The sequence below is a fragment of the Podarcis muralis genome, chromosome 10 (genome assembly GCF_964188315.1).
Source record: "Podarcis muralis chromosome 10, rPodMur119.hap1.1, whole genome shotgun sequence".
Lineage (NCBI taxonomy): Eukaryota > Metazoa > Chordata > Lepidosauria > Squamata > Lacertidae > Podarcis > Podarcis muralis.
The window spans coordinates 49,599,190-49,613,364 of NC_135664.1; the positions used below are offsets into that span (position 1 = coordinate 49,599,190).

General features: G+C 41.0%; 1 protein-coding gene and 1 long non-coding RNA gene across 3 annotated transcripts in view; one reads left to right on the plus strand and one right to left on the minus strand.

Annotated features, from left to right (window-relative positions):
* The window catches only part of MYH9 (myosin heavy chain 9), an 82,138-nt gene that overhangs the window by 48,929 nt on the left and 19,034 nt on the right, over positions 1-14,175 (plus strand). For both annotated transcript variants that reach the window (XM_028745969.2, XM_028745967.2), the window contains exons 6-17: positions 54-146; positions 912-975; positions 2,149-2,247; positions 3,022-3,165; positions 5,591-5,686; positions 7,462-7,580; positions 7,869-8,021; positions 9,003-9,176; positions 9,679-9,852; positions 10,408-10,522; positions 12,844-13,037; positions 13,968-14,089. In XM_028745969.2, the coding sequence (XP_028601802.2) occupies positions 54-146; positions 912-975; positions 2,149-2,247; positions 3,022-3,165; positions 5,591-5,686; positions 7,462-7,580; positions 7,869-8,021; positions 9,003-9,176; positions 9,679-9,852; positions 10,408-10,522; positions 12,844-13,037; positions 13,968-14,089 (1,547 nt within the window). The remainder of the gene's footprint in view (positions 1-53; positions 147-911; positions 976-2,148; positions 2,248-3,021; positions 3,166-5,590; positions 5,687-7,461; positions 7,581-7,868; positions 8,022-9,002; positions 9,177-9,678; positions 9,853-10,407; positions 10,523-12,843; positions 13,038-13,967; positions 14,090-14,175) is intronic.
* Positions 3,679-13,972, minus strand: LOC114605125 (uncharacterized). Its single transcript, XR_003708513.2, has 2 exons — positions 13,177-13,972; positions 3,679-6,861 (listed from the first exon to the last, which is right to left on the minus strand). It is a non-coding gene; the product is annotated as an uncharacterized LOC114605125 (long non-coding RNA).

Below are 14,175 nucleotides of genomic sequence, written 5' to 3' on the forward strand. Positions count from 1 at the left end.
CTTCTAAATGAATGGGTTGAAAGTAATTTTCATGTCTGATTTCCTGACTCCAGGGGGAGCTTGAGAGGCAGCTACTGCAGGCCAACCCCATCTTGGAGGCCTTTGGAAATGCCAAAACAGTTAAGAATGACAACTCTTCAAGATTTGTGAGTATCTGCCTCCTTACTTGAATTATGTATTTGAAGTTTGGGGGGCAGGGGAAGGATATAGTTGAATGTGGTTTTAGCTGTTTGGCCTTGGATGTGGTTCTGGATACAAACTTCACCTTGTCCGCATTTGAAGGGTATTTGGGGCAAGCAGATTATCCACAAACTCGTATTAATACTATATGCGTGAGTCATCCTAAACCTTGATTGCCTCTGATATAGTTAGCAATATCAAACATTTTATTTGTATGCTGCCATTCCAAAGTTAAAACCATGCTCAAGGCAGCTTACAACATACATAAAAAAATTACATAACTACATAAACATAATGAAGTAGTCATAAACAAAAAATCAAATATACTTAGCTGTTTACTGAGTACAATATCCTTTTTAAGAATGATTTGAAACATTTATTTTAAAAGGAAACTGAAGCTATAATGGTGTGGTATTAGATATTGAATACTCTGTGCCATGTAGCACCTGGAAATGAATAGAAGCCAAAGTGGCCTATTTAAAATTATATTTTCCCTGCCTTCACCACAAGTGGCATCTGAGGCGGCAGATGTCCTAGGTCCTGGTCCTCTACTGAGATCCATCTAATTTATGAGTCACTTAATGCTTGTAAGAGTATCCCGTTATCAAGTTCCTTGGCTGTTCTGTAGAATGAGCCTGAGTTTTATATAGAAATCTAGAATAGCAGCTGTATATCCCACATTTACAATATGTGTAGTCGGCTAACAGTTCTTGTTTTCTTTCTTCTTTCAGGGAAAGTTCATCAGAATCAACTTCGATGTAAATGGCTACATTGTAGGAGCCAATATTGAGACCTGTATCCTTCCCACAGATAGGGAAATCCAAATAACATCTAAGGGGGGGGGGGGAGAGAGCACACAGGCATCTTGGCTTAAGAAAAGGTGTGGGCGGATAGTGTTTTGAAGTTGTACTTTGAAGAAGCAACTTGCCTTTTATGAAGACGATAATGTTTTCAGAAGAGCTTGGCAACCTTCGATTGAAGTGCGTATCTTATAGCTACATTTAAAATAAGATCTCTTCCTGAAGTATTTGTGATCCAGTTCAACACTAATACACCATTTGTGAACATTTGTGTTAACTCACGTGCACTATGGGCTCAGCTGCTGAGAGCCATGCTAGGGCAGAAGCTTCAATCTGGCCGAGTAATACTGGAGTAATACCCAGTAGTAATGTATGGAAGTGAGAGCTGGACCATAAAGAAGGCTGATCGCCGAAGAATTGATGCTTTTGAATTATGGTGCTGGAGGAGACTCTTGAGAGTCCCATGGACTGCAAGAAGATCAAACCTATCCATTCTTAAGGAAATCAGTCCTGAGTGCTCACTGGAAGGACAGATCGTGAAGCTGAGGCTCCAATACTTTGGCCACCTCATGAGAAGAGAAGACTCCCTGGAAAAGACCCTGAAGTTGGGAAAGATGGAGGGCACAAGGAGAAGGGGACGACAGAGGATGAGATGGTTGGATGGTGTTCTTGAAGCTACCAGCATGAGTTTGATCAAACTGCGAGAGGCAGTGGAGGACAGAAGTGCCTGGCGTGCTCTGGTCCATGGGGTCACGAAGAGTCGGACACGACTAAACGACTAAACAACCAACAACAATACCTGAGCTGCCTTTTAAACATACCTCATTGAGTCCAAAATAACAACTCTTTACATCCTCCCCCCAAAACTGTTTATTCTGTTCTGCCAAACTCCTGCACACTTAAAAGTTCATGCAAACTGGGTTACTTTGTTTGTGAAAAATCTTTTATGTATCTTTATCTTTAATAGTAGTATGGTGACAGAAGGAGAGGTTAATATGAACAGAAGTCGAGCATTCAAAGTATAGAGGCTTAATTCCTGGATGTGAGAGGTTTTTGCAAAAACAACTTGCCCAGTTGGGGTCTGAGAAAGATGCCAAGCTACCTGAGAATCCGTATACATAGAATTTATGTAGACATGGGTCGTTTTTTCTCCCTTAACTTACCAAAGATCTGTTGGAGAAATCGAGAGCAATACGTCAGGCCAAAGAAGAACGAACATTCCACATCTTCTATTACTTGCTGACTGGGGCAGGGGAACACCTGAAGAGTGAGTACTTGGTGCTTAAATTATAGACTCCTAGTTTACTAGTAGTCTCTTTAGAAGTGCTTTGCACAGGCATTCTGTCTTTTTTTTAACCCTTTCGTCTTGTATAGTCTTTGTTCCCCCAAGACTGATCTAGCTTTGTCAGTCTCAAACAATATCAACATTTCCTTATCTGAAGGCTGTACTGAGTTAATTAAGGACATGAGAAACATCAGGTTAGAAGTGTTAAAAGCACTCTTAGAATACTGCAAAAGAATTTACTGAACTTGCAGCAAGTAATTGCCCTTCACATGATTTATGGGTGAGAATATAGGCAACAGGGAGTCACTGTTTTTGTAAGTAAGCTGGTTCTGCTGCTTTTTCCGTAAGTGTTGTACCAAATGGGTTATTGAAGTTAGACACCATTTAATTGAAGTTAACCCAACTAACCATTTTTTGTGGGTGCGGGATAGTTCTTACCTGTTTACCACTGTTGCATAACTATCGGCAGAGCAGTGTTTAGATCTCTAGATAAGGAATGGGGGGGGGGGGAAGATTCACGTGACCTTTTCGGATGGAAAACAACATTAAGCTTCTGCTTAATGTTGAAGATCTAGCAATTGCTGGAATGCAAGAATACTTAGCCTAGGGTTTAATATAGGAGGCATAATGCAGACATTCTTAATACTGAGTCGTTGTATATTTGGCTTGTCAGACTTGTCATATAAGCCTTGCTACTTGCCCTGAATGTTTACCCTGAAGTTATGCACTAATGTTTAAACTTTATTGCCTCTTTAGATGACTTGCTGTTGGAGCCCTACAACAAATACCGCTTCCTTTCTAATGGGCATGTTACAATCCCGGGTCAGCAGGACAAGGACATGTTTCAAGAGACGATGGAGGCAATGAGGATCATGGGCATTCCAGATGAAGAGCAGATTGGTATGAAGCTTCTAAAAAGGGCTTTAGATGTGCAAGTGGGTTGTGGTGAAGATTGTTAAATAACAGTGAAATCCTCAAGCACCTGGATACTTTGAGTTGTTAAATTAGTGATCTGCATGTGCCTATCTGGGGATGTTAGATAGTGGCCTTTCCCTGCATTCAAGTTAATTTTGGCAAGTACCCTTTTTCTGCAAAGAGAGTTTTCAAAAGGACAGTCTCTCTCTCTCTCTCTCTCTCTCTCTCTCTCTCTCTCTCTCTCTCTCACACACACACACACACACACACACACAAGCAAGTAGCTTGCCAGCCTACATTTCAAGCTGCCCAGCTTTCTTTCCACCTTATTTGCAAGCTTGGTTAAAACAGCTGCTCCTACTGCTTTGTGTTGTGGATGAACATCCAGTGTAAAGGTTTTTAGATGTGTAATTTGTTGTGTATTTAGCAGATTAATTGCGCTGCAGAAAGCGTGCTGAGGAGACCACACATTCAGGAAACAATGAAGACACACAAAAATATCTTTTGCTTGGCTTTAATTACAAAAGCAAAAACTCCTTTTACATCCAATCTATAACTATGACCCATCCATAGACCCATTCACCAGGGTACTGAGAGAGGTACACACACACACTATATACTATACCCAATTGCTGACACAGCTTAATTAACACAACTTAACAGCACCTGCTATGCTGTTTCACAGCTGTAAAACTAGGTCATGATATTTACTCTGGCCTTTAAAGAGATACACATCTTGTGAAACAATAATGAACCTTAATATTTAAATAAACCATTCAACATAATTGAGTGATGAAAAAATGCTCCTTCTTCCCTGTTTCAGCTGCTGAACGCATTAAATACTATACAGTATTAAGCATGTGAAGATCTTACATCTGGAAGGCAGGTGGTTTGAAAGTCTGATTTTAGGCTCAAGGCTTTAAACCTCTTTAAAACATGTTTGTTTAAATTGAATAAAAAGTAACTTTTTGGCTGGAGAAGTTGGTCCATCTGATGGAGCAAACATACAGTAGGAAATCATATCTGTGTTTTTGGAATGACTTATATAGGTTGCCTTAGCTTGGAAGTTTGGAGCTTGGGATGTTTAGCCAGAAATAGACAAGCCCCACAGGGGTACTGAAACCTAAAATGAGATGCTTGACTTTGAAAGAGTAGAGTATCTGCAGGCCCATTTTTTCCACAGCTAATATTTAATCATTATACTCTCCCCATTGTGTTGTTTGGGGCGAAGTCTGTGATCCTCCCATAGGCTCTTAACTCATGAAGAACAGGCAAGTAAGTAGCCCTCATTGATTGGAGACAGCAGCATGGTTCATAGTAAACTTGCAGGTCCTGTAACGTAGTACTGTATCCTGAGTGTCAGAATCCTTAGTGCACCAAGGTCCCTGCCTGTAAGACATACCTGACTGCAGATGTGGCATCACAGGAGACAGGGCCTAGTGACTGTCTGCATCTGTCAATACAGCACTGGACTCAATGTTTTGGGGTAACTTAATTGTAGGTGACTCTGGAGTCTACCTGCTTCAGTGCTGGCATTGCCACACAATGTTAGTGCTATTACTTTGTGCTTTAGAAGCTTGGAAGATTAAAAGGTCATTTTATAAACGTCATTGTATATACAATATCAGTGCTCCTCCTGGACCTTTTATGAGTGGACCCAAATGTTTCATTTTGTAAGCTGCTTTGGGTCACTTGTGAAAAAAGACTAATAAATGCTATTATAGTAACATCTACTCTCCTCTTTCATAATAAATCTGTTAGGCAAAATGTGTCAGTCTCTTTGTATTACATATTCTGCTACCAAATACTGATGCCTTTCAGTATTTGGTAGCAGAAATGATACATTTTCTGAAATGTCACAGGTTGTAAGATTTTTTCTTTTTAAAAATTATTTTCCTTGACTTGTGGGACGCATGAGCTGGATGATAATAACGTCCAAGTTAAGGCTCAGATGCCTCCTTTGAGCCATCTTGCCTTTTCCAGGAAATACTGTTTCTTATATTTCTGATCAGGCATGCATGTAATTGTTTTGTAGGCTGTATGGTCAGAATATAAGTCTAACATGAATACAATGTGTAACCAAAAAGGTACTAGAGGGAGGTTTGGGAAGGCTTAGACAATTCCAAGGTTTGTAGAAGTACCAAGAAATATTGAGATAAAAAAAATAAAGGTGGATGACCCTCCAAAAACATGGAAGACTGGCTGTTGGGTAAGAGGAGAAATGGTGTGGAGTATTGTGGAGGAGGCCATGGCTGACTGGGACAGTGAACAGAAGCATTTTGTTGCAGATCCATTTGTGCAACTCTGATATACCAAAAGGCTAGTGGGAATGAAACAATTGGTCAGTCGTTCATCTGTGCCTGGTGTGCTTCTTAAGTGACATGTAGTAACTTTTGGGTGTTTTCTTTAGGTCTGCTGAAGGTGATATCAGGTGTTCTTCAGCTTGGCAATATTGTCTTCAAGAAGGAGCGCAATACAGACCAAGCCTCCATGCCAGACAATACAGGTAAATAATCTTGCAGCTGTAAAATCCCCAGATCGACTCCAGCAACAATTTAACAAGCTCCCTCTATTTATTTTGAGAATTAGTGGGACAATACAGGTAAATAAATTCCCCCATGGGCTGGAAGTCGGGGCTGCTTTGTGGAAGAGCCCACTTCTTAAAATGTTGGCATCACATATGAAGTCAGACGAGAGTGGAAATATGTACTGTAGTGAACTCTAGTGAGTGTGTGCAGCACAGCAATACCCTTGATGGCTTTTTGATGTAAACTGGATATCCTCGGTAACTGCTGTTGCCTCCTGGTGGCAAACATATTATCTACATGTAAATATTGGGTCATCCACTGTCTAATTGCAACCACCCGTGAATAGGCACATGTAATGCCTGTTGCTATTACATTATAGAACGCAGAACAAGTGAAGGAAGGGGTGTAGAATGTAGGGAAAGAGTGAGGGAGCAGCGTCAGTTGGTGGCAGCTGAAAGGAAAGATGCAGAAGAGAAATGGAGGACATAGGAGGAAGAGAGTAGACAAGGCATCGAGAAGGTGAGGAAAGCTGAACATGGGCAACAAAATTAATAGATAGCAAGCAACTGTGTATGATTGGGATTAACTACAGTGACACAAACTTGACTGGTTTGGGGTTGGGTCACTTGCAGGAAGTTGATCATCAAAACTAGATACTGATTATTGATCTATAGGAGTGAATATCTCTCCTCATCTATATTTTAGAACAAGTATGCATTACAGACTTTCTTGTGCCAGGCAGAAGGTGAATGAGGGAACAGCCAGAAACTGAGTTCCAGTTGTGTAATGGGAGCTGGCATACATTTAGGACTTGAGTGGGGTTGTGATAGAACCTGCTTCCAATTCACGGCTGAAACAAATTAGTTTAAATGTCACACTTGCCCTCTAATATCAAATGTGAAACTCCTGACTGAGACAGATGCTTGTGTGTTTTGAAATTGCTGTGATCATGGTTTCTGGCATTTGAACACCAAATGTTAGAAATTTGATGCCAAGCCAGAGGGGCAGTAAAACCTTGACTCAGTAAGCCAGACCTGATGCCATCTACAACTCAAGTGCCTTAAATGGTGAGGGGAAGTGTAGCTCTGAATCAGGGAGTCTTTCATTCATAAATGCTCATGGAATTGGTGGAGCCACCAGCAGGTACTCGAGTCTGCAAGAAATTGTAAGCAGCCAAGTGTAAGCTGTTGAAAAACCTTCAGAAATCAGCACACCTTTCTTAGTAACTCTGAATTTAGTGCTTAAACTGATTTACGCCTTGGTAATCAGGCTTGTAACTGAGATATTTATTTGGTAGTGCAAGTCTGTCAATCAAAAACAGGCAGGGACTGTTGCCATCCTTTCCCAGAAAACCCAATAACTATTTTATGATCGCATGTAAATCTCACTGTTCTTTCAATGTGGAACTCCTAGGTGCATAGGGTTAGTAGGTAGGCATCTCTCATTCAGACGGTGACCAGACTTTTTCCTGCCTGGTTTCAGCAAGCTGCTACATACTTTGCCTTTCAGATCATGCACTAAACCTAGAGTTTCTGTAGCAAATGAGTGGCATACACAAAACAGTAATCAACCCTCTGTATCTCTATCTGTGGCACACAAAGAAGCAACAGTTTCAGCTTTCCCTGTGTTTGAAAAGTTGTTAGGTTCCCTTATGTGACACCCTGCAGAACAGTGTACTTAAAAATACTCACTTTCACAGTAAAATGGAAGAAACAAATACTAAAACTTGGCTTTTGCTCTTTCTCTCTTGTAGCTGCTCAGAAAGTTTCCCACCTTCTGGGTATCAATGTGACGGACTTCAGCAGAGGGATTCTCACCCCTCGCATCAAAGTGGGACGAGACTACGTCCAAAAGGCTCAAACTAAAGAGCAGGTATGTTTTGTACAGGTTTGCAACAAAGACAGTAAAGAGGGAATTTCTCTTGAACTGAGTTGCCTCTCTTCTTGCTTCAGGGTTTTATATGGTAGTACCAGCCCTGTAGCATTGGCTGACACTTGCATGTTGTTTTGTAGAGGCGAGTATTTGCAAAAGGTTTAAATTTCTGACAATTGATGGGGTTTCTAATGATTCAGGCACCGCAACCTTAAATTTAACAATTGTGATAGTGTTTTTTGCCATCTGGTTTGGGTTGTACATGTGACTTTCACCCCCTTTTTAAAGGCTGACTTTGCCATTGAGGCTCTGGCTAAAGCCACTTATGAGCGCATGTTTCGTTGGCTGGTGATGCGTATCAACAAGGCACTGGATAAGACAAAGAGACAAGGAGCATCTTTCATAGGAATCCTTGACATTGCTGGCTTTGAAATCTTTGAGGTAAGTAAAGGGCAGCCACACTTTTAAATTCCAACATACTGTGTTTGGATATTAGTGTTGCTTAAGGAGGGATGTCAGCTAAGAACCTCCACTTGAACTGTGGTCCTTCCAGTTTCATCCCAGGGCTCAACCAGGAAGGAATTCAAGGGAGCCCACCTTTGATGTACTGGACCATAGTGCACTCGTATCACATAATTTTTCAGTGACCCCAGGCAGCAAGTAGGAACAAAATAGAATTCTTTTGAAGAGAAGCTAGAGACATTCTTAAAGTCCAGTGTAAGCTCCTCTTCTGAAAGATTGTGGCTTGGATCTTAACTAGGGTTCCACAAATGGAAGGTCTCCTTCCATGGGCTGGACCAAGATGCAGCAGAGCATCCCTCTAGCAGAAAGAGGAACAGGCGGTTTGTGCAGATCACCCCCCTCCCTGCACTGTGTCTTATTGTACCCCAGAGGTCCCCCAACCCTCTAGACTGGGGGGAAAAGGGGTGCATGGGATGGGAATTGGCAATTCTCGTTTTCCCCATCTACTGGTGGGGGCATTATGAGTGCAACTCCCCTCAGGGGACACTTCAGCCAACATGAGCAAACTCAGGGTCCCATCCTAGTTTTCAGCGTTAGATGTAATATTATGGTCTTGGTATGCCTGAAAAATCCAAAATGACTGTGTTTAAAAATGATTTTGGAACAAAATAAATAACCTTAATATAATGTTTGCTGTCAAATACTCTTTCTTTCAGCAAAGTAAGAATTGGCATGCAGGATTGCTGCTAAGTGGAGAGCAGATGTCTGCTGCTCCAAGTTTAGAATTGATGCTCAAATGAGTGCTGCTCAGCGCCTAACAAGATGCATTCTCCATCTCAGGAAATAAGGCAGTGGAGAAACTGTAGTTGAATGTTGGTTCAGAAATGGGGATACTAGTAGGTAACCGTTTGGTGGGCAGCATTCACCTAGACCTGCATTGTTCTATTTTTCCGGAATTAGCTGAACTCATTTGAACAGCTGTGCATTAACTACACGAATGAGAAGCTGCAACAGCTCTTCAACCACACCATGTTCATCCTGGAGCAAGAAGAATACCAGCGTGAGGGCATAGAATGGAACTTCATTGACTTTGGCCTGGATCTGCAGCCCTGCATTGATCTTATAGAAAAACCGGTGAGTGACTCATGCATCGTGTCCTGGGTAGTACAGAACAGTTATTGCAGTGAGCTTAAGGCCCTTATGCACAAACCTCTTGATTTATGCTAAGAAACTGAATTCATCTACATAAGTGTGGTCTTATGAGCATACGAGGCCACCACCTTGCTGCAGCTGAGGTAGTTGAATATGGTTAGTCCCTAGGTATGAAACTGCCTGGGAACAGCATGTAAGCAGCTTTGGGTTCCATGGTGGAAGGCAGGCAGGTTATAAATAAAAGATAATAAATTTAATTTGAATAAACTTGCAAAAACTCATTTAAATGTAGAATTCTTTTTATGAAAAATGGTATATAAAAGGAGCAAGAAATGGGATAGTTTTAGAGACGGCTTATGGCCAGTCTGGAAAGCTGCTTTGCTAAGAGCAATTGATAGATTTCATTTTGTGCGCTTTGCTTGTTCAAAACCATGAATCTTTATAGCAGTGCTGATTTCCACCTGCTTTCTTTTTTTTAACACAGGCTGGACCTCCTGGCATCTTGGCCCTACTGGATGAAGAATGCTGGTTCCCCAAAGCTACTGATAAAAGCTTTGTGGAAAAGGTGGTGCAGGAGCAAGGCACTCATCCCAAGTTTCAGAAGCCAAAGCAGCTAAAAGACAAAGCTGATTTCTGCATTATGCACTATGCTGGCAAGGTAAGCCCTTATATTTGTAGCAGAAAGAAAAGCAAAGAGGTGCTACTGAATTGTGGACAATTTAGGTCCTGCTGATTTGAGGGTTTGTTTTAGGCTAGTGAAAGCTCTGTAGTGATCAAGTTCCACATTAGGAAAGGAAGCAGTGTGCTCCCATAAAAGTCTACGGCTTTCCATTTAATGGCAAGGCACATGAACTGTTGCCGATCCAGCCTTTCCGTTCTTCTCACAATGGCAGATTAAGCACTTGTTGACTAGCACTTCTGAGGTGCTCTGGATAATTCACATTGGTGGTATCCAGCTAAGTCATAGCTGGAATAGACCCACTGAGATCGGTAACTTAAGTTTGTCATGACTTGAAGCCCATTGACTTATGTGATCTACTCTGAGTTAAATCATGCAAATAAGCTATAATTAAGCTTCACCACTTAGTACAGTAACTCTAGAATCATGTTCCATTTCAAGAGTGGGACAATCATAGTTTTGCCTCTTTTTCCTCAATACTGAGGCATGGTTAATCTTTTGTAGCTAATATTAATGAATTAATTTCTTCTCTAGGTTGACTACAAAGCTGATGAGTGGCTGATGAAGAACATGGACCCTCTTAATGACAACATTGCTACTCTGCTACACCAGTCCTCTGATAAATTTGTTTCTGAACTGTGGAAAGATGGTATGCAACCAGATTTCTTGCATATTTTTCTTAAAGAGTGCTTATCCAATATCTTCAAGCACTTTATATACAGGGGCTTTCCACTCCCTTAAAATGACAGTGATCAGTGTGATCCAAAACCTGTGTATGCTTTATTCTGAATACTATCCTCCTCTTGTTGCTGAACTGAGGAGAGATTGGAAAAGGGTCAAAATGTCAGGGGCAGGCAGCATCCCAGAATAACATTCAAACCGATGTTCCTTGTACTTTACCACATCCAAATATGGGATGTAATGAGATGAAACCGAACATTGCATCTAAGGATTTCTTTGCTTATTCCAGTGCCATTAGGTATCTTGCACTCTGGATTATCTGCTTTGACTCTCACTGTTACTATCTCTTTTCTTGGGTTTTTCTTTGACGTCTCTGTTGCAGAGATGCAGAACGTTCAGAGAGCCTATTTCTATCAACACTTTCCTATTCTTCATCTAGAACCAGGTGACTGAGAAACCCCGGGTGTCGTGTCGTGTGTGATTCCTTCTAGAGCCATGCAAGAAATGCTTCCAATAAATCTTATCTGCCCCTTTACCATTCCTGCTTGTCTGTCTCATTCAGTCCCTCTGCTTTTTTGCTAGTAGACCCTCTTGGGCTTGGAAAATAACTGATCTTGTTAACAAGGTGTGATCACACAGGCACAGCAACACAAAACACATGGATGGTACTGCTTTAGGGATTCATAAAAATAGCTATCTAATGTCTTTGTTTAAACATAGACCTAGTAGGTGGCTTCTGAGAAAAAATTACTGTATAAATTATTTTATTGCTAGTGGTGCCATATGGAGTGATGGCCATATGTGGCTCTAACCTGAATATTTTTGTGTATGAGGAGCAGTAATTAGGTTCTCCAGTGACCAAAGTTAAAACTATAAATGTTACTGATCCAAAGGATGCAGCTAATCATCCTGGGTGAAGTTTCTGTTCAGAGAAATTACACATTTTGCTGCCTCTGTGCAGATTGCTGATGTTTACCCATCAATTTTAAGAGAAGTTGCCAGTCAACTTTATGAATGCTTTTCTTAAGATTCCATTCAGGAACACAACTTGTTTTTACATCAGTCTTGACTCTACTGTTGTTGGTTTTTTTGAGGGGGGTGAGGCATCATAATTTTAAGCACAAGTACATTATACCTTAGCAATGATCTTGTCTTTCAGTCTCTAATGCAGTCCTCTTTTTTGACGTATTAAAGGTCTTCCTTTGAGTCTTTTCTTATTTTTTTAGGGGAGAAAGAGCTTTTGACAGCCACATGCTCATTGAGATATGTGAAGCAGTGGCTGGCTTGAGTGCACAATTCAGTGGTTTGGTGGATTGCATTTTTTAAAAACCTGACCTATCCCATTAGGCTCATTATGATGATTAGAATGACTAATTTTGGTTGAACTATCTTTTGTCCATTGTAGTAATATTAAGAGAGGGGTTTAATCATCTTACATAATTTATTTCTTTTATGGCACATGGCGAACTGGTAAATAAAAGAATTGAACAAAAGCCTTAGTTGCTTTTAGCACTGAGGGACAGTTGCTGTGACATGCTAATACTAAACTGCCTCCTTGTGTCCAGTGAGACAAGTTGTTCCAGCTAAAACACACGCACATTATAACATGGCACACTGGGCAGTGATTTCATAAATTCTATCATTTATGACCCATGGGATATACCAGCGACAGACTCCTTATCAGAGTGAGAAGGAGAAATGAATCTTGTTAATATATTTAGCTTACAGATGTTGTCTGGTACTAGAAAATGGATTTTTAAATCACATCTGATTCTCTACACCAGGTCTGATCAAATATTTTAAATTTTACAGCAGGAACCCTGTAAAAAATTCCCAAGTGCAGTCTTGGCTTGACTGTTGACTGCTATAACTTTGTCTTACATAATTCCATTACTTGAATTGGTTGCATTCATTGGAAAATATTGAGTCTGTAGGGGCTAGCTTTGTGAGAAGTGATTTTCCTTTTTGATTACATCAAGCATGAGAGAGAATATTTTGTCTAAATCAAACCCATTGTGCCAGTTCTACTTTACTCCTAGACCTTGGCATAAAATTGCAGTTTAAAATCTCTCAGGCATGAGATGGATCTTAGTTTTAATAGTCGGCTGCTTTCTTCCCTCCTTGTTTTTGCCCAATACAAATGATGAATTGGTCCTCCACATCTGTAGAGGAGTGAAGCAAATGGATCCTGCAAACTCCTTTTATCCTTGTTGTATCCAGATATGTTAGGCATTCTCCCACCAAAGCTGTTTAGGGGAAAATATTAACAATCTGGTGTCTTTCCTCTAGTTGATCGCATAGTTGGGCTGGATCAGGTGGCCGGCATGTCAGACACAGCATTGCCTGGGGCCTTTAAGACCAGGAAGGGCATGTTCCGAACAGTAGGACAGCTGTACAAGGAGCAACTGGCCAAGCTGATGGCTACCCTGAGGAACACCAACCCCAACTTTGTCCGTTGCATCATCCCCAACCATGAGAAGAAGGTAATGCATATCAAAAGAAGCATTGTACTATACTCACATATCAGAAGTGACTTGAAGATTAATATAGATTGCCACTCTTGCCTGTATTACTAACTTCAGGGGTAGGGGATATTGAGGGGGAAAGCAGCTGTATCCCTACCTTTGTATGTGGCTGCTTTAGCTTGTCTTGGATTTTTTCTTGTTGTTAATCCTTTGCGAGATATGCTGTGTTTACTCACTATATGACTATTAGAAGGCACCTTTTCATTGCACTTGGAAAGATCTTCGCAAACCTAAGGAGAAATAATGGCATTTACTTAGTACTAAAATAGTGAAGTATTTAATTATGCCCTAACTTTCCATTTTAAAGAACATCCTTAGTGACTTGCAGTGGGAGTAGGGGTTGAGAAACGAACTCCCCCCCCCCCATTAAAAAATACAGGAACAGTGTTTGTTGTTCGCTGGCTGGCTTACAATAAACGAAACATACAGCCTGAAATCCAACACTGCATGTGTAGCCTTCTGCTTGCACAATAGGACAAGACAATTTGCAACATGGGGGGAAAATAGCCGCAACATAACGAAAGTAATCGTAATGAATAAATAAGATTTCGAAAATACACAACCAAACTAAACAATTTCCACACAAACCTCAAGATCTAAAATATACAAAAACTCATCAGCAACAACCCACCGCCAAATCAACAACACCCCAGCCCAAGAGTCTGTTAAGTTGCCTCAGCTTTTGTAGCTGAGTTATTCGGGGCCCCAACCTCCCAGGCCAGATGGGAAAAGGCTTGCAAGGCAGGGATGTTGAAGCATGATTGTGACTGGACTTCCCTTGGAGGGGTGCAATTTAAGCTGCTAGAAATGCTCCTGTTGATTACCACAAGGGGATCCACAAGCATCTGCACTCATGTCCTATAATAAGAACTTGTCTTTTCTTCACAGGCTGGAAAACTGGATCCACATCTAGTTCTGGATCAGCTTCGTTGCAATGGAGTACTGGAGGGAATCCGTATCTGCAGGCAAGGCTTTCCCAACAGAGTTGTCTTCCAGGAGTTCAGGCAAAGGTAAAACTGAGGCATTGGCTTTCATCTGCATGGTATTGAATGCATTATGTGAAGTGCTCGTAGGTTGTCAGAGGTCTCTACATGTA